We start from the raw sequence: 25032 nt of genomic DNA, 5'->3' as shown, positions 1-25032 counted from the left end.
TATCCTACACAATATACACCCAAGTCCGGTGAAAGGATTTCTGGCTACATTAGCAAAGACTTCATCTCGTAGCCGCCCCCTTTTGAATTTCTTACCCACTTTAGTGCTTCTTATCCCCTCTCTTGAATGTCTCACCCCCTTTGTGTCTCACACCCACCTCTAATATATATATTTTACAACGCCTCTTGTGTACGTCTTGCTTACCCTCTTTTCTGTGTCTCTTTCTTCCCATGGACCATTTCTGTGCCTCTATCTCCCATATAGACATAGATATACAGGCAAAAATACATATATGCACAAAGACACAAAAATAGAGACACACAATCATACAGGCACGCATACATAGTTATTCAGGCACACAGACACAAAGATACACAGACACACAAACAAACAAACAGACATACAGGCAAACAGTTATACAAACTACACATACAGGTGAACTGTCATATAAATGCAGACAGACTGTCATACAGAGACATACAGACAGAGTCATACAGAGACATACAGATAGACATACAGATACATACAGACCCAGGCATACAGACACAGACATACAGACACAGGCATAATGATACATACAGGCAGGGGCATATTAGCCGCGAGGCAAAGAAGGCATTTGCCTTGGGCGGCATTTTCCAGGGGGCGGCAAAAAAAGCCGCCCCCCAAATGCCCAAGGCAAATGTCTTGTTAGCCTTGCGGCTAACTGACATGCCGGCGGGCTGCTGGGCGATCGGGCGGCACTGCCGGGCGGGCGGCCGGCCGGCCGGCGAGGGAGCACTTCCCCTGAGCTGTCTGCTCAGCTCCCTCTCTAGCCGCAGAGTGAGGCTGGGAGGCGGAGCCGGAATATGACGTCCTATTCCGGCTCCCAGCCTCACTCTGAGGCGCGCGAGGGAGCTGAGCAGACAGCTCAGGGGAAGTGCTCCCCCTAGCCGGCCGGCCGCCCGCCCGCCAGGCAGTGCCGCCCGATCGCCCAGAAGCCACTGGACCACCAGGGAAGAAGAGACACCCCCCCCTCCCCAGCATTCCCAAAGGTAAGGAGGCTGGGGCGGGGGTGTTAAATTAAAAAAAAAAGTGTTAAAAATAAATTTCAAAAAAAATGTGTTAAAAATAAATTTCAAAAAAATGTGTTAAAAATAAATTTCAAAAAAATGTGTTAAAAAAAAATAAAAAAAATGTGTTAAAAATAAATTTAAAAAAAGTGTTAAAAATAAATTTAAAAAAAGTGTTAAAAATAAATTTAAAAAAATGTGTTAAAAATAAATTTAAAAAAAATTTGTTAATGTGGGTGGGTGAGTGTGTGTCTGTGTCTGTTAGTGTGTGTGTCTGTTAGTGTGTGTCTGTGTCTGTTAGTGTGTGTGTGTCAGTGTGTGTGTGTGTCTGTCTGTTAGTGTGTGTGTCTGTTAGTGTTTCTGTCTGTGTCTGTTAGTGTGTGTGTGTCTGTTAGTGTGTGTGTCTGTTAGTGTTTGTGTCTGTGTCTGTTAGTGTGTGTGTCTGTGTCTGTTAGTGTGTGTCTGTGTCTGTTAGTGTGTGTGTGTCTGTTAGTGTGTGTGTGTGTCTGACTGTGTGTGTATGTTAGTGAGTGTGTATGTTAGTGAGTGTGTGTGTCTGCTAGTTTGTGTCTGCTAGTGAGTGAGTGTGTGTCTGTTAGTGAGTGTGTTTGTCTGTTACTGAGTGTGAGTGTGTCTGTTAGTGTGTGTGTGTTTCTGTTAGCTAGTGTATGCGTATCTGTCAGTGAATGTGTGTGTGTGTATTTAGAATGCGTGGCGGGGGAAAGGTTGGGTGGGGGTGGCGCAAGGGAGGGGTGGCGCGGAGGGAGGGGGGGCGCCTGAGTTTTGTCCTGCCTAGGGCAGCACAAAACCAGGATACACCACTGCATACAGGTAGGCATGCAGTGACATACATACACAGTCATACAGAGATTTTTTGTGTGAGTGTGTGTGTCTGCTAGTTTGTGTCTGCTAGTGAGTGAGTGTGTGTCTGTTAGTGTGTGTCTGTTAGTGAGTGTGTTTGTCTGTTACTGAGTGTGAGTGTGTCTGTTAGTGTGTGTGTGTTTCTGTTAGCTAGTGTATGCGTATCTGTCAGTGAATGTGTGTGTGTGTATTTAGAATGCGTGGCGGGGGAAAGGTTGGGTGGGGGTGGCGCAGGGGAGGGGTGGCGCGGGGGGAGGGGGGCGCCTGAGTTTTGTCCTGCCTAGGGCAGCACAAAACCAGGATACACCACTGCATACAGGTAGGCATGCAGTGACATACATACACAGTCATACAGAGATATACATACGCAGATAGTCATGCAGAGACATACAAACACAGGCATAAAGAGACATACAAATAGGCATACAGTGACATACATACACAGTCATACAGAGACATACATACGCTGAGATTCATGCAGAGACATACAGCCACAGGCATACAGAAACATACAGCCACAGGCATACAAAAACATACAGACACAGGCATACAGAGATATGCATACACAGTCACACAGAAGAATTTAGTCATACAGACACAACCATTCCAAAGTTTCCCTCTTTAACAGAGGACTATGTGTGACAAATAAGTGCTAAAACGTGAATGTAAAAAATGGAAGCGGCTCTATACACTTGTGTGGAAATATCATCTTATCCACAAAACAATCATGAGAAATATGAAGCGGTGTAAGTGAAAAAAACCTGCACCTATAAGTGGAGTGCTGAAGCAAATACAAAACTTACCAAATGTTATTTGTTTAAAAGTTTGGTGTGGAGTGCATATAAAAGGGTGAAAGAACAAAAGGTACAGTATAGTGTAGATGGTACTTAAAAATTAAATCCAATATATAGTATAACAGACAGAACACTCACATTTGAAGGAGCCTGTGTATAGGTACGGGCTCCATAATCAGGCCTATGTGCTTGTATGGTAGCACCACCTTTCCGCTTTGACTTGGAATGGTTCTCATAGACAAAAGATAAGGACAAAGCAAACCAATGTGCAGATCTCAGGCCAGTGCTTGTGTGTTTAAATATAGGTATGTATTTGTATGGAGTATGGAGCATGTTTGTGTGAATGTGGGGGTGTTTTTCTATGTCGTGTTGATGTTTGAATGCAGGGGTGTATTTGTGTGTAGTGTTTGACTACTGAGATGTATGTACATATACACATAAACTGCCACACACACTTTGATACACATATTCACATATACACACACTGACACACACGCAGATACACTGACACACATGCAGATACACACACACACACACACATATATATATATATATATATATATATATATATACTAATACAGATAGACAGACACACAGATACAAACACTAACAACATACACATACTGACAGACATACAGATACACAGATACAGACACTGACATACAGACACAGATACACAGACATACACATACGATGACATAGACACATACAAACACATACACACTGACAGCATTACAGATACACAACACTGACAGACATACAGACACACACATAAACTAAAGCTGTACGCACATATGCGTCCTTGCATTCACACTTATTTTTGCTTCCCACAAAATACAAACCCATTTACAATATCGAGATAAATGCGAAAAATTCAGTCATTCACACTGCCACTATATACACAAAAAAGCATATGCAATCCCCCTAACAAAGCACTCAAATGCATATACTAATAATACAAAATATGTAAAAATAAAACTCATACAATTACACACAATAATAAATGCACATTTGCTCAATGCATGTATATTAGCTTCCCAGAGGCCCAAGATTACATTTTTCCCATGGACCTATCGATGTTAGTCCATCCCTAAATGTATATACCAACAGTGATGCACTTTGCGTAATTGGATGCTCTCAATTAAATGTTCTGCCTTGCCCTTTCTTTTCTATAATGTTTGTCAACATCATATACCTGGAAACACAGCCTCATCAAAAGCACAGAGTACTTCCTCTTCCTCCTACTGGGGACGATTGCATTGTCTGTTAACCTCTTCATGCTGGATGATGTGTCGGGACATTCACTGTATAAAATGGTTTACATGCCACTTTTCATGAAGAGGTTAATGTGACATGATGATGATAAAATGATACATGATACCTCTGTCTTCACCAGCATTTACATTTTAACTTATTTATCCTACTTCCATAACCAACAAATAACATGCAAAAGAGGAAGTTGAAGATGAGCAAAATCTGGTCATGTTAAACAAACATAGTTTCAGTTTTTTGATTCACCGAAACAACATAAAAATATGACTTTACTTAAATGCGTAAAATGTTTAGATTTCACTACATTTTGCTATATAATCCATGTTTATTTTTAATGTCGGTAACCTTGATAGAATTTGTTTCGGCATAGGATAAGGTCTAAGAATTTCACCATACTCACTTCTGCAGAACATAAACAGGAAGTATAATTAACTTCCCTCTGTGGCATCAATAAAGGATAACTGTGTTTATCATGGTGAACAGCCTGCTGTTAAATGCTTTGCGCATGGTGTCAGATGTTCTTTCTATTGGAACCTAGATTTAAAAATATTTCCGTATTGAAGTGAAAGATGTCACTCTCCATATAGCGCACCTGCAAAAAATGTATATGGAATATAATGTCCCCTATACATTGTGCTGGACAGATTGCTCAAACTTTCATAGCATAAATAACATTCCTATATTTATTTTGCTGACATTTCCAGGCTTTAGCACTGTCACATGCGTAGGAATAAGCCACTACCAATATTGCACCATTAACACCCCATTACATTATGTGTGCTACAAAAAACAATGTACAAGAAATCACAAGAGGTGCATTGGGATGTCTATTTGGCAGAGTACTTCACGAATTAAGCATCAGACGTGATATATATGCATATATAGGGTTATCGCTAACTCAACATGTCAACACTTCCTGACGTACCCCCTGACAACAAAGTGTGTGTGTGTGTGTGGGTGGGGGTGGGGGTGGGGGGGTTAATGGGTATGTCAGGGCACGTCAGGGCACTGTTGTAATTATGGTGATTGGAGGGTTACTTTAACTTCTTAATCAGAAGATATATTTAAAAACAGAGTGACCAACCTATGATACAAAAAGCTTTCTGTGTCATCATTAATTATTGTCTGCACTTTGCAGAGAGTGACTTACAGTAAAATTGACAGGGGGCCACCAAGCTTCCCTGTATTTCCCTTCACATCAAAATGAGGGTTTTGCTTAACATCAACCTTTTCTGATTGGCTGTAGTGTACAATTATATTGACAGTGCACACTTGCAGGCTGATTAACTGTCACATGACTGTGAGAAGGTCAATTGAAATTACTTCTAGCTACAAAAGAAAGTGCATAACCATTGCGGCTTGCAGTCGTAATTATTATGTCTGGAGTGCCCTGGTGCCCCCCATTGTAAGGAGTGAAACAGTTTTTGAATAGTTTGATGTTTTACCTGGGGTCTGCCATGCACTGTCCCCACCTCCATTACCAACACCTAAGATCCAGATGTTCTTCAATGGAACTTCTGCTAAGTCTTCTGAACCAAGCCTCACAATGCCCAGCTATCCTGCTCAGGAAATTCGAGCCCATGGGGATAAGCAGTGAAGGCGCTGTACAGGGTATAGAGGGTGCTTGAAGTGTTCCACCAGGAATAATTGAGAATTGATAGAGGAATAGCAAAATAAAAATAAATACAAATTTTGACCTGGAACATTATCCTGGTTGTAATTTTTCCAAACTGGATTCTTTTATGTAAAATGTGTAATTACTGCATTTCCAAGTTAACAGAGCAGCCTACAAAGTATTTAAAACATTTCTTCCTTTAAGAAAACACAAACAAGATAAATCTAGGGTTAGTGTCAGTATAACTTTTACATATTGCTGAGGATTTAGTTAGTGTCAGGGTACACTAATATGCCCAGCACGCAGAACTTAAGTAACATTTTAAAGAAAACCCTAAGGAGTATTACCAGACCTTAGAACGGCTGCATTTAACATATAAAAAGAAAAGTACAAGACAGGCTGAGGTCAGCAATACAAAATACGGTAGGCAAGCCAAAGGTCAAGGAATAAAGAAGTCAGAATAGTCAGGAAACAAGCCAAAGTCTAAGAGATATAGAAATCAGAAAAGTCAATGAACGAGCCAAGGTCAAAATACACAGCAATCAATATGCTCAACGGAAACCATGCCAGGGCATAAAACGTTTAAATAGCCTAAGGTGCTCTATGATTGGTTGTAGAGGAGTATGTGATAGTGGAACTTGTGTGTGTGATGCCAGAAGAAGGTAAGCAATCGGTGGCATTCCAATTGTCATGTGGAAATGCCACCTCAACGAGACACGCCCGTTGGGTCCCATACCGTACTCTGGCAGGAGTGGATCCTGCGGGCGCCATGACAGTTTGTCAGCGTAAAGGTAAATCCCATGTTTACCCCCTATTTTAAATGTATGATTGAATATTTATTTTAAATGGATACTCCCCAAAAGCTGTCCAGTTTAATTAAGTGCTTTAGAGGTTAACGGCATGTCTCCTCAGTTTATCCACATTTGGGCCAATCATGCAATTGGACAAAGTCCTGTATTTCAAAATGCCATACGAATAAATTACTTACATAGTAGATGAGCATGTTTGTTTGAGTTGTGATTCAGATTTCTACTGTGGTGCAAATAAAGAGATGATTCATGGAAAAAAAAGGTGGTTAATGGTTAGAGGATAGCCACTAAAAATTTATTTCAGCTACATATCAAGTGAGAAGTGACAAATATAGGGAATAAAGGAAGTATGGTAAATATATATATATATATATATATATATATATATATATATATATATTTGTTATATATAATTAATATAATTTTTTTTCAAAATTAATTTTAAAGGTGTAGCACAAGACCACATTTGTCATGCTTCTTATGAGGTATCCAGGACTATATGGTAGGTTTTCCTAAGCCATAGCTAGCCAGGTACGTGTGTACACTGTCTGACAGCGGGTTGATTGTGGTCAGCAAGTTGAGCCCCCATTGGGGTAGTAAATCGATTAGTTGCTCCTGCCATCGGTCATGGATGGGTTTGTGATAAAAGGAAGTAGAAACTTTAATAGTGTTGGGTGATTATGGTATTGTAGGCTGTTGAGCGGAGATGTTTACCAATTCTCTTTTTTGGGGTTAGCTTATAGGATCATATACGCAGGTAGTAGCAGCAAGCAATACCCTTTCATCTTATTGAGTTATTAAATACCATTTTTTTCTGATCTATTTTTTTAACCCTAGCTTTTCTCACACTTTATTGCAGAGGCATCCAATTGCTGCATTCCGGGGATCCTCTTGTGTCATTTGTATATATTAATATTTTGAGTGCACAATGACAGTGGGCTGATTTGACTCCTTCCAGACTTATACCAAGTTTTTGGTTTCTTTCTATTTATTTTGATTAATTTAATTTGGGTTTATGCCTGTTGAGGTATTGAGGTATTGAGGTATTTTATAGTTGTGTTTTTATTAAAGGGACACTATAGTCACCAGAACAACTATAGATTAATGTAGTTGTTCTGGTGAGTATAATCATTGCCTTCAGGCATTTTAATGCAAACACTGCCTTTTTAGAGAAAAGGCAATGTTTACCTTGCCCCTAGGGCCACTGGAGGTGCTTCCTGGCTCAGTGCTGCACAGTAGGCAGCAGACACTGAATTTTCCTCATAGAGATGCATTGATTCATGAGGAGGTGCTGATTGGCCAAAATGCTGTTCGACACTGGAAAGCATTGGATTGGCTAAAAATCTGCAATTCTGATGATGTCACCAAGGGGGCGGGCCAGTGCGGCAGACCCACGCGGCGCTGGATATAAGGTGGATTTTAATTGCTTTTAAGGGGACTAAGGGGGGGGGGGGGGCAAGCCACCAAAATGGTGAGTTCAGCACCATAGGGTCAGTAGTACACTTTGTGTCCCTGGCCCTAAAGTGTTCCTTTAAATCACAAAATGTAGCATTGAATTTGTCTCATTTGATGGATTGGGGCAATTCAAGTACAGTTTGTAGATAAATACAATTGCACAAATACAATTTGTGTAGAAATAAATACAAATTGAATGCCAAGAGATAGAACATGTACATTCTGTGATAATAACTGGATTATCAGCTGAATATATTTTAGAAAGTGGTCGGTTTTCATGATTCTTACCTAGTATAGCTGTGTCCATTGTGTACAATTTTTGCAATTTATTTGCAATTTAAGGCTTTCGTACAAAGTCCTCTAATTCATGCTGGAAACAGACCTGCAATTTAGGTAATCTTAATAGTGTTTTCAGAAAATCCCAAAGTATATAGAATGAAAATCATTGTCACTACTTAATGTTCTAATGACAGGGTTTGCACTGACATTGACTGTTCATTTGAGATCCCTACATATTATGGACAGCATATTAATGCTACATACTGCTGTGCATCCCAATTCTTTAACTGCACATCAGCATGAAAAACCTTAATGTATACAGCATGTCATGGTGGATCTAGCAAACCTACCTAAATGTGGTTCAGCTAATGTTAGTCTAGATCCCTACCAGGATGGCATGTGGCTGAGAGTGATAGGAGCTGAGCAACATAAAATGCAGTTCGGTAATCCATTTAAACTTCATCTTTATGTTACTAAAGTTGACCAACCACTAGCCCTGATTTCATGGAACTGTTTTGGGCATAGGACTATGTGCACGGTCGGTCAAATAATTGACTTCCATGGAAATCTCGAACCCCTGAACCGATCTGGGTGATTTTTGGATATGTTGGTCACCCAGATCGGGGCTATCAGGGGATGTAACGGTGGGGTTTTCATGTATTTTATGTGTATTTTGGGGTGTTTTATAAATTGTGTGTTTTCTGTGCCTGGAGATAATTGAGTTTGTACAGTTCCTGACTCAATTATCTCTCAGGTACAGGGGAGGGATTACCCTATTTTGTGTGGGAGTGTCCTGGGCGTGTGTGCTGTGACTCTGAAATGTATAATAGCAGGCCATTGAGCCTGTATTAAACAGATCGTTTTACCCCTTCATTAAGTCTAGGCTAATGTCTGGGGGATTGGGAGCTATATTCACAACTAATCACTACTGCGCTTGGGACTTGGTAGATTCATCACGGAAATACTCAGCTGTATTATTGGAATCTGTTACACTTCAAAATGCCAGAAGGGAATGATTCTACTCAACATAACAAGTAGACTCAAACAGAGTTGTAGCTGTTTTGGTGACTATAGTGTCCCTTTAAGGCTGAAGTAGCTGATATGAAATTATAGCTGGCTTAGAGAATTTTTCCAGTTCAACTATTTTTGCCTTGAGTTTGAAATTCACTTTAGTGAATAACCCTGTGTATCTTATAAACTCAAGTAAGAGATCAGACTTCAGTAATAACCCATTGAGCAGGGTCGATTTTTCTTTTAAGCTATTAAAGTGTTACCATGTTTCCCTTCCAATCCCTGCCTCCCCCAAAATTATAATTATGAAATACTAATTTTGACTGTGTTGAAATTTCACTGAAATTCCATCCCTGTCAAGAGATTTATTTCCTATGCCTGAAATCTTTAGACACTGGGTGGAGCAACTGCCCTCAAGAAGTGTCAATCGGATCAGCAGTCACCAGTGAAAACTGCAGGGAATTGGCTTTAACTATGGACGATACCGCGTTCTTGTGTACATACACCTTAATGCTGTACTCTCAACCATGCATGAAAGTAGTGACGACAGCTCCTGGTGGACCCGCTAGAGGAAGATAGCCGCAACCACGAGGGACAGGTTAAGGTTATTAGAATTCACTTACCTGCTCCCCCAGCCATTGGACCCTTAGAGACAATCTCACCGAATTCTGCAAAGTCCCTAGACTTTGGAAGTGCTACGTTAAAAAACTAGCAATTCAGCAATGACCCTTTGAGACATATACTATGTGACCTTATGTTCCCTAGAGACTGTAATTCTGGTATTTCTTACACTTTCAGGAACATTTTCTACTATCAGCTATATTTTTTTTAGACCATATCCGTAAAGGGGAAATTTTATATTGCCTTGCTGGATGTTTCTCCTTCCATTTAGAATAGGTGACTAATTTCAAAATCACAAGCTTTATTAAATTAAAATAAATAATTTTGTATGATTAAGTCTTTCCCCTTGAAATGGGCCAGTAGAATAGTAAATGTCAGTACTATATTGACATTATTTTCCTGCACTTGAAACCATTTATAATTACTATGTTGAGGGAATTTTTTTTTCTTTCTTTGTTTTAGTGTTACATGTATAAAGTTATATTCTGGCTTAACTCCATGATTTTTTGTTTTTGTTTTTTTAATTGCTTTTGAATGTGTTGGAATTTATATCTTACAGCCAACAATATGTGCTTCCTGCAAGCTCTATTCACTAAAATAAAATAGCTAATTTTTACCATTTAGTTTTTACAATACAATATCAAAATCAGTCCTAAAATATGGGAAACTTAGAAGTGTTCATAAAGATTTCATATACTTAAAATTAGTTGAGGGTTGGGTGGGAATGTCAATGTAAATCTTTATATCCCCTTGTTCCTAGAACCCATGCAAGGCTGCCATCAGACATTTTGGGGCCCATTACACAGCTCAAGACCTGAGCTCCTGGGATTCACGCTCAAGGCTGGCCAAGAGTCCACCTACGGGATCCGCCACACCTTCCACCCCACCATCTTGCAGACACTTGAGTTGTGGTAGGCAATGCAGAAAGTAGTGTTTGTATGTAGGGGATCCATTGGGTGTAGGGGATGAAGTGTGTGTATGTATATATAATTTCACATTATATATATTCACAATGCTCTTACAACAGATTATTCAAATATAATTTAGCTCATTGGCCACTAGTACTATTTAATTTTTCTCCCACAGTGGAATTAGTGTAGGACCCACTGATATAGGGGTACTGTGAAGTAGTGGTGGGATTAGCACAATATAGTCATATGGTGGAACTGAATCCCTATATTTGTTAGTGGAGATAGGTGATTTTAAGTACCCTTGTTTAAATGTGCTGTTTATTAATCTGTATTAGGTTCTACAATATTAGCCAAGAAGGACAAATATAATTTTGCTACATACTGTAGATCAGGTAAAAAAAAATATAAATAAAAAAGTAAATATAGACAAAAAAAGTGCTTACACAAACATAATTACTGAATCAAATCATTGCTATGCAACAGAATTTGAATATGCAAAAAGGAGTGCGGGTCCACCTGTATTCTTTACTGCTGACTGTCATAGTTTTTGATGGGACCATAGGACTGTATATGCACTTATGAAAACCTATTAAACTTTGTCCTGGTTCTTACCATCTATTCGAGGCTGGCAATATATCTGTAAATGGACTTGGGACACAGTGTGAGTATCATTAAATGAACACTCTGTGCAGCATAACCACCACAGCCTGCTGTAGTGGTTATGATGCCAGGAATGTCCTGGCGCAGTCCCAGTGTAATTTGTCAGAGTAAACACTGCATATAGAGATTCAAGCTTGTTTTCTGTGAGAGCTTGACCGACACTCTCAGACAATGAGTGTGGTTCTGCATGACCCTTCTCAGCTCTGGAGAGCAAATCTCCACATTATGGGGACAGTACCCTTACGGGGTAAAATAGAAGCAGGGTATGTGGTTACTGGTGCCCGGCTGGTCAGGGTAAGTTGTCAAATCACTCTAAAACAGCATAACCAATTAAACTGGGATGGTCTAATAGCAATTCACTCTTGATACTAGAACCACTACAGTAACCGGTAGGGGTAAATTTACTCAAAGTATTCCCTTGATATCTAGATTAATGGTGACAGTGGAAAATAACAGCATAATAATGCCTGCTGTAAATCAAAATTAAGGTTGCTCAGGGATGTAAGCAAAGTTGCCACATTGGAGTCCAGGGCACACACATGCTTTCGATCCAGAGTGCTATCTTGGGAGGGGCCCATTGATCATAACCCCCTTTCCCCCATGCAAACCTCACACTCTGCCAATATTCCCCCTTCCCACACTTCTCACTTCTGCCCAAACCCCTTCCCTCAATGCCCATACCCCCCTTCCATGACATCCCATATCTTCATTCTTAAACTGTTACTTTGTAATTGTATCTCATAGTGTACATAATGTGGACACAGTACATTAATGCACCACTGTTCTTTTCCTCATTACCTTCTTAGCTGTCTGTAAATTATTAACCAAAAACCATGGCAGAACGGAGGAGATCAAAAGGGAAGAAGCTCGGCTCTTCTAGAAGACTCGTGAAAAAACAAGACGAGGTAGAAGACACACAAACTCATACTACAGAAGAGACTTCAGATGATTTATTTATTATTGGAATGATGGAAAAAATCCGCAGCCTCTTCGATGAAGATGAAACAAGTGGAAATATATTGATCACACGTACTGACATGGAGGTAATTAATTTTTTTATGTGACATCAGCTGATTTTGTATGTATTGCTGATTTTGCTAGGATCTCCTATAATGTGTGCTTGACCTTGCATGACTTCATTCAGTACTCAACCCAGTCATGTTCCTTGACTCATCTTTGCATGAGAAAGGTAATTTTAAAAAGTTGGTCTGATCTTGTAGTTACATAGTTACATAGTTACATAGTTAGATAGCTGAAAAGAGACTTGCGTCCATCAAGTTCAGCCTTCCTCACACCTGTTTTTTGTAGTACTTTTGACTGTTTGACAACATCTGACATATAAAACCAAACATGCATTGTTTATATTCTGTGACACAAGTACACACCTAAATGCATAAAATAACTGAAAAAAATAGTTTCTGTTATATTGGGCTTTTGCCTCATTGCGCCTACTGAACATACACATAGTGACTGTCAGGGAATTTTTGACTGAAACTTAGAATGCAGTACTAACTGAGGTGAATCGACAATGGTGTAAAGTCCAGGGCAAACAATACAGACAGTGCAAGTCAAAGCAAGGTCAAGGCAGTCTAGAAATCCAGGCAACAAGGTTCAATAGCGGTACAAAAGGGTATCTAGGTGAATAAACAGGAAGTGTCCACTTAAAATAACACAGAACAACTGAGCAATGATAGCTCAGCTGCTCTTTGTTTAAATTGGGCGCCTAACAAAGGTCACGCCATTTCTGACATGCCTCCACACTGCCCCCTTAATGTGGAGGCTGTCAGAGAGCTTGGGTGTACCAGGAAAACTTGGAGAGAGTGGCCTGTCTTTAGCCAATGGGTTGTCCTGTGGCATACTCTGAGCTTGCATGTCTCCCTGGCATGTTGTATTGCTGGGAGACATGACACATATTGGGTTGGAGGTCGAGGCTTGACCAAGTTCAGGCGGCTGCAGCTTGGAGGTGTCAGAAGAGCAGCGATGGAGCAGAGGTAAGTTGTGACATGGCCCCCACCTTGAAGACACATCCTCTGGAGGTATAGGGGAGAAGGCCAAAGTGGATGGTTACGATGGAATGTACGGACATAACCAGGGGAGTGTGCATTGGATGCAGGCTCCCAGGACTGTTCCTCTGGACAATAGCCTTTTTAGAGGATGAGATAATCCAAGCATCTATGGCGGATACAGTAATACAAGATCTTTGTGACTTCATATTGGATAGGACTTGGATAAGATCCAGAGAAGGATGATGTTGTCCTGAGAAATTATCTCCCAAAAAAGGGTTTCAGCAAGGAGACGTGAAACACAGGATGAATTCTTGGACAAGGTGGTAAGGGTAATCATATAGTCACAGGAGAGAGGATTGGTAAGTTCTTCTATGGTCCTATGTACTTTGGGCCTAAATTCCAGCTAGGACAGGACAGTTTTAAGTGTTTGGTGGATAACCACACCTTTTGTCCAGCCTGGTAGATAGGGGGGGGGGAGGGGTCTAGGCTTCTTGTCAACATTCTGTCTATAGTACAATTCGTTATGTTCGGCTAAGCTTTCATTACCTTATTTTAAGCCTCATTTAGCCATACTACTTGTCGGTCAGAATTTATATATAATTTTTGTTATGCCATTAGTTAGTTCCAGGACTGCAGGTAAGCTTCTACTGTGTGTTTTTAAAGCTGTAAAAACACTCACGCATAGGACACATTTTATCTGTTGCCTCATTGTGGTATTATTAATCTCCAGAGTAAGACAAGATATTGGCCAGTATAGTCTATGTAGAGTTAACATTTGAATTGGTATTTTTAGTATGTAGTTGTATGTTAAATTGTTCCATGTCACCTGATCAGTACGCAGTACTTTGTATTACTACAAGGGTGCAGTTTACTTTAGTTTACCGATTACCAGTTGTCAGAAGCTAGAGGTATTGGGGACTATGTTCATAACCAACTATACATCCCCATTCATCTACAGGAACAATTACAGTAACAGGTTCTCACGGTTTAATTTATTAAGTTACTTAGTATTTTCCATAAGTAACAGTCTCTTTTGCTTAGGGGTATTAAATACATAGGCGTGCGCACGGGGTGTGCCGGGTGTGCCTGGGCACACCCTAATCACACCTCCGTGCTGCACTACCTTTGGGCAGACTAACATGTCGGGTCCTCGGTCTATGACCGAGGACCCGACACAGGAGGGGGCCGGCGGCGTGCACACAATGCCGCCGGGTGAGAGGCCCCTCCTGTCCGTCTGCCCTGATCCTCAGTCTGCAGCTCCGCCGGGAGTGAGCTGCAGACTGAAGTATCTCGCGATCTCCAGCCTGTCAGAGCGTTGCCATGGCAACGCTCTGCCTGGAGATTGTGAGACTCACCATGTGGTCTGCAGCTCACTCCCGGCGGAGCTGCAGACTGAAGAGAGAGGGCGCCCACTGGACCACCAGGGCAGGTATTTAAACCCCCCTCTGCCCCCTGTCACTCACTGCCCCCCCACCCTGCCTCTGCACCCATACCCCCCTAACCCCTGTCCCTAGCCCTCTAACCCCCTAACCCCTTTCACTCACTGCCCCCCACCCCCCCTAACCCCTGTCCCTACCCCTCTAACCCCTGTCACTACCCCCAACTGCTGTAACTACCCCTCTAACCCCCTAACCCCTGTCACTACCCCCCTAACCCCTGTCACTACCCCTCTAACCCCCTAACCCCTGTCACTACCCCCCTAACCCCCGTCACTACCCCCCTAACCCCCGTCACTACCCCCTAACCCCCGTCACTACCCCCTAACCCCGTCACTACCCCTTCTAACCCCTGTCACTACCCCCCTAACCCCTGTCACTACCCCCCCAACCCCTGTCACTACCCCTCTACCCCCCTAACCCCTGTCACTACCCCCCTAACTCCTGTCACTACCCCCTAACTCCTGTCACTACCCCCCTAACTCCTGTCACTACCCCCTAACTCCTGTCACTACCCCCTAACCCCTGTCACTTTCCCTCTCCACCCCCCAACCCCTGTCACTGCCCCTCTACCCCCCTAACTCCTGTCTCTACCCCCCCAACCCCTGTCACTACCCCTCTACCCCAACCCCGTTCACTGCCCCTCTACCCCCTAACCCCTGTCACTACCCCTCTACCCCCCAACCCCTGTCACACCACTCTACCCCCTAACCCCTGTCACTGCCCCTTTACCCCCCTAACCCATGTCACTGCCTCTCCAACCCCCTTAACCCCTGTTACTGCCCATCCACTCCCCCACCCCCTGTCACTGCCCCTCTACCCCAACCCCTGTCATTACCCCTCTATCCCCAACCCCTGTCATTACCCCTCTATCCCCCTAACCCGTCACTACCCCTCTACCACCACTAACCCCTGTTACTACCCCCTAACCCCTGTCACTAACCGTCTACCCCCGCTACCTCCTGTCACTGCCCCTCCACCCCCCACCTCCTGTCCCTCTACCCCAACCCCTGTTGCTTCCCCTCCACCCTCCTAACCCCTGTCGCCCTCACAGTGCACCCCTCACAATCATACACACTGTACCCCACACACACTGAATCCCTCACAATTACACAAACTGTACCCCTTACAATTACATACACTGTACCCCTCACAATCACACACTGCACCCTTCACAATTACACCACACTGTACCCCTCGCAATCACACACACTGCACCCCTTACACGCTGCACCGCTCACAATCACACACACTGCACAGCTCAGCTCACAATCACACATACACTGCACCTACGTATACTTGTATTTGTGTGTGTGTATGTATATATATATATATATATATATATATATGTGTGTGTGTGTATGTATATATATAAAAATACATATACACGCGGCGTGTGTGTTTGTGCTTTAGGGTGCACACCCTAATGCAACAGGCTGCGCACGCCTATGATTAAGTATGCTCACCACACTAGATTTTGTTTGGGAGTATGTCACGAATGCGGTGGCGAAGCTCATCTTTCTGTCTGCCCATACCTCCTATGCCTCCGCCATCTGTCAACCCTTAAACTTCCCATAAGAATTTAAATTTAAAATTCTGGTCCTTGATTACAAATCTCTACATAACACTGCTCCTACCTACTTATTCTCACTAAAACACAAGTCACAAGTATGTCCCATCGAGAACCCCACACTCTGACCAAGATCTGTGTATATTCTCTGCTCGTACTCACACCTCTGACGCGTGCCTTCAACACTTCTCTAAGGCTCCGCCGTTCCCTTCCCTGCTCCATTAGATTCTCACCCAATCTTAGTTCCTTGAAAAGATCACTAAAAACTTACTTCTTTAGAAAAAGCATATCAATTAAACTGAAAATAGCTTTATCTCCTTGCACTTTGTTAATCCACTCTGCTTCCTCTCCTGCAACTGTCATCCAATGAACTAACCCTTCATTGTAAACTATTCTAGTAACCTACTTTTTCCCATACATGAAATACAGCCTACCCTTACCTCTTGTGCCACTTTATCCCACTCCCTCTAGAATGTAATCTCGTTTGAGCAGTGCCCTCAGCACCCTCTGTTCCTGTGCGTCCAATTTGTCTTGTTGCAAATACATGTCTGTTAGCCTACCTATTGCACAATGCTATGAAATTTGTTGACGCATTATAAATAATAATAATAGAGGGGGCGGAGCTAACCACAGAGCTGAATGGATGCATTCTAACACAGCTCCGTCTAACCAAGTCACAATTCCACAACCATCAGGTCCAATGATAAAAAATGGGACACCCTAAATTGTCCACTGCCTCCCAACATGGGCGTAGGAACCCAAAAAAATCTGGGGGGGATAGCATTTTTACTCGCCGGGTATATTCTTATTCCGTAAACTAGGAGTTGTTTATCCCATTGTACAGCGCTACGGAATTTGCAGTCGCTATATAAATGATTAAATAATAACATTAAAGGGTCACTACAGGGAAGGGGTTTTACTTACCCGGATACAGCGCCGGGATCCTCCTGATTAGAACCACCCCTACCCTTCCCATGAATATTAGAACCACCCCTACCCCTTCCATGCACAAAAGAATCCCACCTACCCCTTCCACGCATATTAACCCCCTACCCCTTCCATGCATATTAGTACCCCCCTAACCCCTTCCATGCATAGTAGTACCCCCTAACCCCTTCCATGCATATTAGAACCCACCCTACCTTTTCCATTCATATTAGTACTCCCCTAACCCCTTCCAATAATTGTTCTACCTCCCCCCTCCTCCCATCCATATTAGTAGCCCCCCTAAACCTTTCCAATTATTTTTCTACCTACCCCTCTCCCCCTATCCTTATTAGTAGCCCCCCTAACCCTTTCCAATTTTTTTTCTGCCATGTTAACTAACGCCAGTGCTGGAGTGCCGCCGTGTTTACATTAAAAGGCCTGCAGGGACAGGCTATAGACACCAGAACCACTACATTAAGCTGCAGTGGTTCTGGGGACTATAGTGTTTCTTTAATGTGAGGTAAATTAGAGATTAGTGCCACGAATAATATGCTAGATTGCCTACTTACAACAAGATGAGGATGATGATGGGCTCTAGCTGCAGTCTGGCTCCACTGGTCTGGTGTAGAACAGGCTCTCTATGGTCACAAAAATCAATGTTCTGGGAGAACGGGAAGCAGCTCCATTGTTTGGGGGCCCTTTACACAGCTCAAGGTCTGGGTCCCAGGGTCCACCAATGAGTTTGTTCACAGGGGGTGGAGTGTGTAGGGGATGTCCTGATATGTGTGTAAGGAATGCATTGTGTGAATCTGGGTTTGTATGTGTAAGGGCTGCAAGGTGTGTTTCTGTGTATGTACGGGATGCAGTACATATGTGCGTCTGTAATGGGTGCATTTAGTGTGTGTACGGGGTGCATTGAGTGTGTGTAAGGAATGCATTGTGTGTTTCTGTGTGTGTAAGGGTTGCATGATTGTGTGATTGTGTGTGTGTGTGTGTGTGTGTGTGCGCATGGGGTGCATTGAGTGTGTGTAAGGAATGCATTGTGTGTTTCTGTGTGTGTAAGGGTTGCATGATTGTGTGTGTGTGTGTGATGGATGTCAATCTCTCTCCCTCCCTTGTCACTTTCTTTCTCCCCCTCCCTCCCTTGTCACTTTCTTTCTCCCCCTCCCTCCCTTGTCCCTCTTTCTCCCCCTCCCTCTCTCCCTTGTCACTCTTTCTCTCCCTCCCTTGTCACTCTTTCTCTCCCTCCCTTGTCACTCTTTCTCCCCCTCCCTCTCTCCCTTGTCACTCTTTCTCTCCCTCCCTTGTCACTCTTTCTCCCCCTCCCTCTCTCCCTTGTCACTCTTTCTCTCCCTCCCTTGTCACTCTTTCTCCCCCTCCCTTGTCACTCTTTTTCTCCCTCCCTTGTCACTCTTTCTCCCCCTCCCTTGTCACTCTTTCTCCCCCTCCCTCCCTTGTCACTTTCTTACTCCCCCTCCCTCCCTTGTGCACTTCCTGTTAATCCCCTCCCTCATTCCCTCATCCCCCCTCCTCCAACCCACCTCCTCCACCTCTCAATCGCTGCCAAGTACCCTCTCATGGACCAAAGCTCTGCTACATACACTACAAATCAATTATTCCTTAAAAAAAATAAACATTAAAAATAGACTATAAGCATATATACTAATAAGGGTCTTGACACCTGTGCATGGACCATAGATCCTATAAACTGCACCTTCGATCTCCTCTGTTGCAACTTAGCTCTTAAATTTTCTTAAACATCCCTCCCCCCAATATCCCATTCTTCTAGATACCACCCACTTTTGATAGGGTACTATATCATCACGATGTCAACTCTTTCAAAGTGAGAAACCATTGCATGTAGATGTTGTATGCCTCTCGGGCCTAAAGAGTGCCCATTCAAATCAAATCAAAATGTTTAATACTGTTTATATGGATTTGTACACACACAGCGGATGACAACCACTGCGATACATCCTTTCCTAGCCAGAGCATCGCTGGTTGCCATCTGGTTGCTCAGTTGCCCATCCTCCACCACCACCCCCTATTAATGCATATTATTCTCAAAATTGTTATAGGTAATTTCGACCTGTCCCATGGTGCCCTAAAGGTCCCCAGACGGTAATAGCCCGTCTTGGGTCAGACACCAGTGGGTTCTCTATAGATTGGCGATAGGGGTTTAGCACCTGTGCCACCTCTATCTCCAGTCTCCGGAGACACGTACATACTAAGTTACGGTTATGGTTTCTTTCTTTGTATATAAGTTTGCTGATCATTGTTTTCTTTTGTGTACATTGTAACCAACCTCCTCTCCCATACCTGACACACTTGGACATTAGCTGCCCTTTACAGGGAATAGCCACAAACACTCGTATATTATTATGGCTACCCTACGAGTAATCACCCTTAACGTTTGGGGGCTATATCATATCAGCATACACTCCCTTCACATACAATAACCTCAAGACCGATTAAGGTCGGTAGATTACTCCTGGTCAAAGGCCAGATTGGCCAAACCATGGCCATATTTGAATGCAAACCTCTACCTCCCTAATAGACACCAGCGTTAAGCCCTCAAGAAATACGTACACCATTGAATTATTCATAGAAGGAATGCTAATATTAGGAGGGGACCTAAACATATCTCTCGTCACCACTCTTGACACTATTTCCACCTCAACGCATTACCAAACATCTGCCTGCAAACGAGTCACCCAACTCCTTGACCAATCCCGACTATTTGACTGTTGGAGGACACTGCATCCCCACTCCATAGACTCCTTCTATTCGATGACGAAAAATACCTATTAAAGACTAGACATGGTATTCCTCGCATGTGACCGCTTACACCTAGCAACCTACTGCTTATATGGCTCGATCACATGGTGAGACCACGCAAAAATCAATGTTTCAATCAACACTGTATACTTGTCAGGACCTGTTCTGATGTCTGACCATGGTTTCTGGTATCCAGTACTCTTTTAACAATTCTTGTTTAGTTTTTCTTGGTTTTTCTGGTTTTCTATTCTGTGTCTGGTTTTCTTTATGCTGGTTTTCTGGGTTCATTTCTTTAATCCGTTCCTGGAATTCCCAGTCTCCTGGATTCCTTTATATGTTTGTCACACACACATAGTTACAGACAGGCAGTCACACATACACACACAATCACAGGCATACAGACACACACACACATACAAACAAATAAACACAGTTACAGGCAGACAGACAGACAAACACACACACACACACACACACACACAGTCAGAGGAAGACAGTCACAGATAGACAGTCACAGACAGACAGACACACACACACACACACAGTTTCAACAGACAGTCACACACACAGTTACAGGCAGACAGGCAGACAGACACACACACACAGATACAGGCAGGCAGACAGACACACACACACACACACACAGTTACAGGCAGACAGTCACACAGACACAGACAGTTACAGGCAAGCAGTCACACACATAGCTCCAGTCAGAGGAAGATTGTCACAGACAGACAATCACACACAGTCACATGTTTGGCAGACAGTCAAACACACAGTTTCAGGCAGACAGTCACACACACACACACACACACACAGTTACAGGCAGTCACACACACACACACACACACACACACACACAGACAGTTACAGGCAGACAGTCACACAGACACCGACAGTTACAGGCAAGCAGTCACAGACATAGCTCTAACACACACACACACACATACACACACACACAGTTACAGGCAGACAGTCACACACGCAGACAGTCACACACACACACACACACACACACACACACACACACAGTCACCAGCAGAGACAGTCATACACACACACACACACACAGCCACAGGCAGTCACACTCACACATAGTGTCACAGGCATACAGCCAACACACACTCTCTCTCTCTTACTTACAGACAGTATGGGCTAAAGGAAGACTGGATTCACTAAAGTCCCTGGAGTCTGTAAGTTGGGGAAGCAGGGACTCATTCCTGCTTCCCCTTGAAGTGCAGCAGTAACAGCAGTGGGTAGAGGCTGTGTTTAGCTCCTCCCCCGCAGCCAGTTTGACCCTTCCCCACTGCCGATGAGCTCCACCCCCACTTTTCTCATGTGTGGCCGTTTTTCAAGTTCTGCTGCCCCTGCGTGTGTGAGCTGTGCCAGTCACACAGCTCACACATCCTAAGACCAGCCCTGGTCATGGCACCCCCCTGGTGAGTGGCCCAACAGTAGTATATAGCAGGGGCAGGCAACCTTTTAGCAGCACCGTGACGATATAGGATTGTGATGTCCTGTAGCGTGCGGTCCTATTGTTTTTTTTAAATTGAGGTGTGTATGCTGCCGTTTTCTGCTTGTGTTATTTTTACTGTAATTGCTTTGTATCATTGTATATGTGCGTATATGCAGGGTCGTCTTTAATATTGACTGGACCCTGGGCAAAGCATTTGCTTGGGGCCCCCTGGACCCTGTCCCCCCTCCCTCCTCCCCAGGCGTGCAATCACGTCCTCCACCCCAACGCTGACACACACAGACATGCTGACACACACACACACAGACATGCTGACACACACACACAAAGATATACTGACACACACACACCGATATACTGACACACACACACACCGACATACTGACACACACACACCCCAATATACTGACACACACACACCGATATACTGACACACACACACACTGATATACTGACACACACACTGACAGACACAGACACACAGACATACAAATACTGACACACCCACAGATAGATATACTGACACACACACACACAAGCATTCTAACACACACAAAATGTACACTTTAAAACCCACCCTCCAGTTTCCTACCTTTCCTGCTGGTGGCTGAAGGTGTTGGGAGTTGGGGGTCTGGCTCTCTTGGCCAGCCCCCCTCCACTCTGCCTACTCTTCTTTCCCGCGCGCTCCTCTCTTTGTGGGAGGAAGTGATGCACGGCCGTCCCTTCCTCCCAGCCTGCTGCCGAAAATCAAGGGGTCCACTCGCGCTGTTAAAGCGCCTCAAGACGCGACCAGACCCCTGCTGACAGAAGCCCACCGGGTGGCCCTTTGTGCATGGGCCAGCCGGTGGGCCTCCTTAGTGTGCGGATTACCGGCCGGGGGGTGAGAAATAGTTGAGGCCAGCGCCCCATGCAGCTGCCCCATTTGCCCCGCGTTAAAGACGGCCCTGCGTATATGAGCTGTTATATTGTATATGTTCATGAGTAGTTTATGGTATTGTGTATGATACATATGAATGTAAGCTGTGTATGGGGGCTGCTTGTGGAATTGTGTGTGGATGGATATGTCACATTGTGTGTTTGGTAGTGTGTGGGGGCTGTTTGGGGTATTGCATGTGAGAGGCTGCATGTGGGGTTGTGTGCATGTATGTGGATTGTTAGTGGTGTTGCGTTTGTTCAGATTGTGTGTATGTTTGTGTGTGGGCTGTCCGTATTATTTGTATGGTGGGAAGGGTTATTCTGCATTTCTGTGTATATCTAGCAGTATGGGTGACTTCCCTGGGTTCCAGTGGGGACCAGGCCGGCCAGGTACATGTCAAAGACAGGAGCTGCAACTGCGTGCTGCTCTACTACTGTGTGGATTCTCATTCATAAGTGCTGGGAGGAAGTGATCTAAGATCACTTCCTCTACGTCCTGCAATGCATACATTGAGGATTGTCCTTCACCACCTTTTCGGATTAGCAGATATCTGAAGTTTTACTGGGACTCCTGATAGGCCAGAGCCTGTTTGGCTCTAGCAGCCTTGAGTGCCGTGCAAAGACACCTTGAGTGCCGTGCATGGCACTAGTGCCGTAGGTTGCCTACCCCTGGTATATAGTATATTAGTGTATATATATATATACACCCTGTTTCAAATTATTATGCAAATGATATTTTTCTAATTTACCTAAATAATTTATGTAAATAACAGTCAGCATAATTTTCATGTTATCAACTGTTAAGAGTACAATCCAAATTTTATTGAACAAACCTCCTAATGATAACAGTACTTTTTTTAAACATAAAAAACTTACAATGCACTGTTCCAAATTATTACGCACAGTAAGTTTCAAAACACTTTATAGGTTGTATAGAACTGAAAATTGTCATTTGTTGTATTTGCAGCAAATTTACTGAAATCAAATGCTATTTCAATCAAACTTATACCAACATTTTAACTTTTTAAACATTTTAACAGGTCACGTTACATTTTAACATAGGCCCCCTTATTTGATAGCAGCTTCACAAGTCTTGCATCCATTGAACTTGTGAGTTTTTGGACAGTTTCTGCTTGAATTTGTTTGCAAGATGTCAGAATAGCCTCCCAGAGCTGCTGTTTGGATGTAAACTGCCTCCCACCCTCATAGATATTTTGCTTGAGGATGCTCCAAAGGTTCTCAATAGGATTGAGGTCAGGGGAGGATGGAGGCCACACCATGACTTTCTCTCCTTTTATCCCCATAGCATCCATTGATACAGAGGTATTCTTTGCAGAATGAGATGGTGCATTGTCATGCATGAAGATGATTTTATTACGGAAAGCATAGTTCTTCCTTCTGTAACAGGGAAGAAAGTAGTCAGTCAGAAACTCCATGTCACGTTTAAACATTTGTTATGAAGGAACACAACTGCAGATTTCGTATAGTTGAATATTTATTAAAGAAAGTAAAAGGTAAAAACTTTAATTCCAAATTACAGGCACTGTAGCTTAAGTAGTAAATGATAACTGAAGTCCACAGTTACAGGCACTGTAGCTTTAAGTAGTAAATGATAACTGAAGTCCACAATTACAGGCACTGTAGCTTTAAGGAGTAAACGATAGAAAATTGCAGACACTGAATCAATAAAGAGTCTCTTAATAGAGTTAACGGTTTAGGTGAGAAGTAATTACAATAGCTGTTCCATACTTTAACTTAAGCAAGCCAGATGCAGATAACTGATATGAAGTATGAGTTGAGTTTAGCTGTAACAGGATTGTTTTTACCGAAGGACTTTTGGAGACAGGTAATAACAGCTTTTAGATGCAACTCTTATCACATTGGTTTTACTTAGCTTCCTGCACATAGAACACTGGTTCCCGAGATATCCTCAGAGGCGTATGAAGATTGTTTAATCTTTAGTCTTGGATGAGGAGAGGTGAAGGGAACTTTGCAGAGTCTTTCAGTCCGGTTTGGTAGCAGAGGCTTTCACAACGAAGTTGTAGCCTGGTTGTGAGTAAGGAACGTAGTTCAATAATCCAGCCCTGATCAGCTGGTGCAGTCAGATTAAATAGGCAGACCGTGTCATAGAGGGGTGTGGCTAGACTCCGTGGAACCAGGAAGTAAGAGGATACCGTAGTTAAGGCATTACAGTACCCCCTCTCTAATGAGCAACCTCAGGGTGCTATTGACTTCTGTCACGTTTAAACATTTGTTATGAAGGAACACAACTGCAGATTTCGTATAGTTGAATATTTATTAAAGAAAGTAAAAGGTAAAAACTTTAATTCCAAATTACAGGCACTGTAGCTTAAGTAGTAAATGATAACTGAAGTCCACAGTTACAGGCACTGTAGCTTTAAGTAGTAAATGATAACTGAAGTCCACAATTACAGGCACTGTAGCTTTAAGGAGTAAACGATAGAAAATTGCAGACACTGAATCAATAAAGAGTCTCTTAATAGAGTTAACGGTTTAGGTGAGAAGTAATTACAATAGCTGTTCCATACTTTAACTTAAGCAAGCCAGATGCAGATAACTGATATGAAG

General features: G+C 43.0%; 1 protein-coding gene across 1 annotated transcript in view; it reads left to right on the top strand.

The window, feature by feature from the left end:
- The window catches only part of RAB44 (RAB44, member RAS oncogene family), a 143478-nt gene that overhangs the window by 9572 nt on the left and 108874 nt on the right, over nt 1-25032 (top strand). Inside the window, exon 2 of the mRNA XM_063450543.1 lies at nt 12144-12380. Within this exon, the coding sequence (XP_063306613.1) occupies nt 12171-12380 (210 nt within the window). The 5' untranslated portion in view covers nt 12144-12170. The remainder of the gene's footprint in view (nt 1-12143; nt 12381-25032) is intronic.

The sequence above is a fragment of the Pelobates fuscus genome, chromosome 1 (assembly GCF_036172605.1).
Source record: "Pelobates fuscus isolate aPelFus1 chromosome 1, aPelFus1.pri, whole genome shotgun sequence".
In the NCBI taxonomy this organism is placed as follows: Eukaryota; Metazoa; Chordata; class Amphibia; order Anura; family Pelobatidae; genus Pelobates; species Pelobates fuscus.
Note: the sequence above shows the minus strand (reverse complement) of the source record. Positions and strands in the feature narration are given on the sequence as shown.